The 5,215-nt window shown below is 20.1% G+C and overlaps 1 protein-coding gene across 1 annotated transcript in view; it reads right to left on the bottom strand.

The window, feature by feature from the left end:
- PGO_002395 (variable surface protein) overlaps positions 1 to 1,109 on the bottom strand; it is a gene marked incomplete at both ends in the record, with an annotated part of 1,332 nt that extends 223 nt beyond the window's left edge. Inside the window, 2 exons of the mRNA XM_028691121.1 lie at positions 7 to 879; positions 1,068 to 1,109. Coding sequence (XP_028546922.1) covers positions 7 to 879; positions 1,068 to 1,109 — 915 coding nt within the window. The remainder of the gene's footprint in view (positions 1 to 6; positions 880 to 1,067) is intronic.
- Between the last annotated feature and the right edge of the window lie 4,106 nt (positions 1,110 to 5,215).

Genomic DNA, 5,215 nt, shown 5'->3' with positions numbered 1-5,215 from the left:
TAGAACTAATCCTAAAAGAGTATTACTAAATGCACTTAGAGGATTCAATTCGTCCTTTTTTATATTAGATTCTTGCTGATAACCAATTGTAATTGATGGGGCATCAGAAGGCTCTTCTAGTTTAGGGGGTACTTCTGTTTCTACTTCAGATGCTTGTGCTCCACCCATATCTAATACCTGAGGCTCTGTATGACTTTTATACTTATTTAATAATAACATTGGATTGTAAACTTCATAATTAATATTAATTACGGGGCATACACTTTTTATATTACGAGAACAAGATTCTTTAAAACTCTCATATGTAATATTTACTTCGTTGAGGTATCTGCGTAATTCTTCGCAGTTATGAGCACAATTACTTGCCATATTATCAAGGTAATTAAAATCTATGTAGTAATCATACAGTTTTTTTGCATTTTCCCAATTATCGTAGAAATTATAAATATCAGAATAAGGTTGACAACTATAGCTTGTACTATCAAATTTAGTTGCAAAACTCCACATAAGTTGAATTTTACCGAACGCAACAGTACATTTACTTTGGTCTTCGCCAAGAGTTCTTAATAGCACATTAGATACCCAATAACTTAACATATTGCAATACTCACTATACTGATTATATTGACGCCTTATTTGTTTTTGATTTTTTAAATAAGTTACATATTTTGAACAAAGCTTTTTAATTTGTTCTTTTTTGTCGTACTGGAGAGGAAAATCTCTACAGTACGAAAATTTTTTAGATTGTAATTGCAAAGAATCTTCTTCCAGCATTTCATAAAATTTAACCGAAGGTAAATCAGTTTTACTAAAAGTCTGAACAGTTAAAATGGAAAAAAGCAAAACATAATTATTTAGATATTCAGTAATACTATATGTCTTTTATTGCAAAACATTAATTGCAGGATATATATTAATACACATATATAAAATAATATGTATAAAATTAAATGTATCCATACATCCACTTGTTTTTCAGGCATTTTTACATATAATAATATAAGAAATATAAGAAGTGGTAAATTAATTAATTTCCCTATTTAATTATGCGTGACCTAATTTTGAACTAATATGTCATGTGTAAATATAGAAATTGTTAATTTAAGCATAAACATATATTTTAAAAAAGCAGGTAAAACCATATAATATATATTTCAAAAAATATATAGAAAGCTCTATTAGAAATATATAATTTATTGAATTTATTAGTTGTACATTATTCATGCTTGCGTGTCTGTTTCTTCAAAAATTAAAAATAATAATGGCTAATAAATAATGATATGAAGTTATTATTTAAATTACATTTCAATAAAAAACAATATATATATGAATTATTAAATATAAGATAAATGTAAAAAAGTTCTTATAATTTAATTTAAATTAATGTTACATTGTGAATATGTAATTAAAATACATATAACATAATTTCACAAATTTTGAAATATACATAAAACAAATTTTAATTATTCATCATATATAATATCACATTAATGATTATTCATGTTTTTGTCATTTATAGTGTCCTCTGTTATAAATGATTAACAAAATATTAAAGGATTATGCCTAAAAATTTAGATTTTATCACCTCAGTTTATTTATATGTTATACTAATTGGGAGTTATATATTAATGATATTTGTTATGAAATATATATATTTTTTTTCTATAAATTTTATATAAACTAAAATTATATATTTTCTGCATTAATATTCTTTCAAAACTGGCTCAGGATTTAGGACTAGTGTTCCGTTTTTAGGGTTCTTTTTAGACTTTAATAATTTCTTTGGGAAACTCGTGTATCATTAATGCATTTTATTAAGATATTCTATGTTTTCTTTTTATTTATTTTTATATTCGTTGTAATTATATTTTATAATTATATCATAAACATTTATATAATAATATTAATATATTATATTTATTTATGTGAATTAAATAAAATATTACAATCCACGTAATTAATATTATATTTAATATTTATATTTGTCACAATGTTATTTATTAATTTATTCTTCCATATGCTTATTATTTTATTGTTTATTTTCAAATATATTATTAATAGATATATTGTGTGTCAAGAACTACTTTATTTTGAAATTGTTCATAGAATTATACATATATGTGATTTAGTGTACAATAGTAACTGTCATATACATCATTAGTACAGTATTATGCGTTTAATAATCACTGTTCTTAATTCTATCATATGATATAAACATATAATAAAACTATAGTTGTATATGTAATAAATGTTATTGATACATTATAAAAAAATATGAATTTACGTCAATGTTTCATTGATGATCATATTTTCATCAAACTTTATAGACATTTTGAGATATATAACTTTTTTTTCACATGAATGATTAGTTAATATAATTAAGATTATATGATATCGGTATTATAAATAAGATCTATTTATTTTAAATAAAATATTTTTACAGTTCCCTCTCCATTAAATAATAAAAAAGAAGCCATATATTCCAATATACTTATTCAAAATATAATATATATTATTTTTTATACACATAAAGCTTTATTTCTTTGAATACAAATTTGATATTGTACATTATAAGATAAACATGCATTTGGCATATATATTATATAAACAATCTCTAATAATTTCGTGCATTATGCATATAAATTATAGATTAATTGTTTTAATTAAGGAATAAATTATTCTTTAATAAATTTAAAAAAATATATTAAATATATTGCTTGAAAAATTTACAAAAATCAATCTCTGAATTAAGATATTATTATAAAAATTGATAATTGTTCCTCTTTCATAATATATTATTTGTTACGTTACATTAAATAATGTAATTATTAGAGAAAATATCCACTATCTATGTAAGCATAATTCCTAAATGTTGAGTATGTTATTATTGTAAAATATTAGGAAGATACATCTGTTCTTGTTTATTATAACTATTAATGTTCTATTATATCCCATCACTGTGTGATATAATATAATAAATAACATTATAGCTGGAGTATAGGATATATCCTTTAGAAAAGGATCAAAAATTTAATTTTATCTATATCATAAGAAATAGCTAATTTTTTTAGTTTACCGTTGATAATAATCTCCCATAAAATAGTTGTGAGTATAGCATATATATATAAAATCTTTTTAAATTTCTAGAGATTATATCGTGGATGTATAATTACATAAGATAATATAGTTGAAAAAATATTAATATAAAAAATATTTTTTATAACTTATGATAAAACAGTGTTATAAAACTTACTTCTATAAGTATATGTATTAATTCGCATAAAAATGTAGGGTCTCAATAGAACATGAAATAATCTCTCCCATTATAATGAAAAATATACATTCTCGTTATATTTATAATTAAATATATATAAAAAATTCAGTTAATGCATAATTTAGATTATCCATAAACATGAAAGCAGTTTATAGTAAAAGCCTTTATAAAAGTATTAAATCAAATATGAAAACAAATTACATCATAAATACTTGTACAATTAACTAAAGGAGTAATTTTCCATTTAATTCAATAGTGTTACTAATGATTATATGAACATTTGGCATGTGAATGTAAATTACATCTATATGTATGCATGAAAAAATATTAGACTAGAATCTTGAAATATATGATAATATCAAAATATATGGTAAGAGTATAAGATCAAAATTTCTTAAAATAATTCTATCAATGAAAATATGATACATATTACTCCATTATACATTGCCTTTTACGTAAAGTAATTATAGAGTGGCATACATTAGAATATGGAATTCATTATATATATATTCATAACTAACATTTTTCATAGAGTAGTTTAATATTTTTCATAGATTTTTTTATAAAAGCATAACAAAACTAATACGTTCTTAACTAAAATACCTAGATTTACCCTTTAAGTTTTATTCGATTATTATAGCAATAATATCGTTCTCTTCATTAATATAATTACATATATTAACAGGTGATAATGTATTTATTTATAATTTCATACATAAAAATATATGTTCAGATATTATATTTATTTTTATTTCGTTTATCATTTCTATATTTAAAGAGATAGCAAATTCTTTATCATTAGGAAAATATCAGTAAAAAAAAAAAAAAATTCTATAAATGAAGAAATGTATACTTTATAATAATTAAACTAAAGAACGAAAATGAATAATTATTTATTGTGGAATTTATGATAATTTATTAATTAATTGTTTCATCGTTGTAGAATATAGAACAAAATATTATTTGTTCTTTTTTATTCATTTTCTGATACTTAAAAATTTACATATATACAATATTTTTTTTCAAATGTTAAAGGAAAATTATGAGAATATAATTTATAGACATTTGGGAATAATTTTTGAAACTAAAAAGAGTAAATTTATCATTTCTGAAAAAAAAAAATTATAATTTTTTTTTAATTTCATGATTTACTATATCTAATATCTGATACTTAATTAACAACATTAAATAATAAATTTCTCTATGCTTATTCAAACTTTTCATTATAAATAGTGTATTTATTTTTATATTTAGTGCAATATAATAATTGTTATGAAAAATTATTAATATTGATTAAGATATATTTTTAATACATTAATATATCTTAAATTAATTCAATATGTTATAAATTCTATTATATAATATTTTACATATTATTTTATAGAAATAAAATGTCATTCTATAATAAAGATAACAGAGTGTTTTTAATATATATAAGAGATAAATATGCCTTAGAAAACAGTGCTAAGTTTTGTTCATTATACTTTGAAACAATAGAATTAAGGTATGATATATTTAATAGATGTATTATCAAATAAAATATTAATGCAAAATTTAATATCCCTATATTATAATGAGAATGTTCCTTAAATATATAATTTTATCGTTAAATGAATAACAACAAAAAAACACAATATATATATTAAAATAAACAGGATAATTAAATACACAAAAAAATTTACATAGAACGACCTTAAATAATCAGTTTATATATATATAAATGTTAATAAACATATAAATAACTTTATTTCTGTGGTAATAATAAGGAAAGTGCAGACAATTAATCCGAAAGTATTAAGGAATAATTTAGGTATAATGAAAATTATTATAATTTGAATTATACTATTTCTTATTTAATATTTTGAAATACAATTTTTAATGGAATTAAGTTATAAAGGAGTATGAAACACATAGAAATCTATTTTAAGAATTAAAGTGAAT

Source organism: Plasmodium gonderi (assembly GCF_002157705.1).
Source record: "Plasmodium gonderi DNA, contig: Pgo-contig_254, whole genome shotgun sequence".
In the NCBI taxonomy this organism is placed as follows: Eukaryota; Apicomplexa; class Aconoidasida; order Haemosporida; family Plasmodiidae; genus Plasmodium; species Plasmodium gonderi.
Note: the sequence above shows the minus strand (reverse complement) of the source record. Positions and strands in the feature narration are given on the sequence as shown.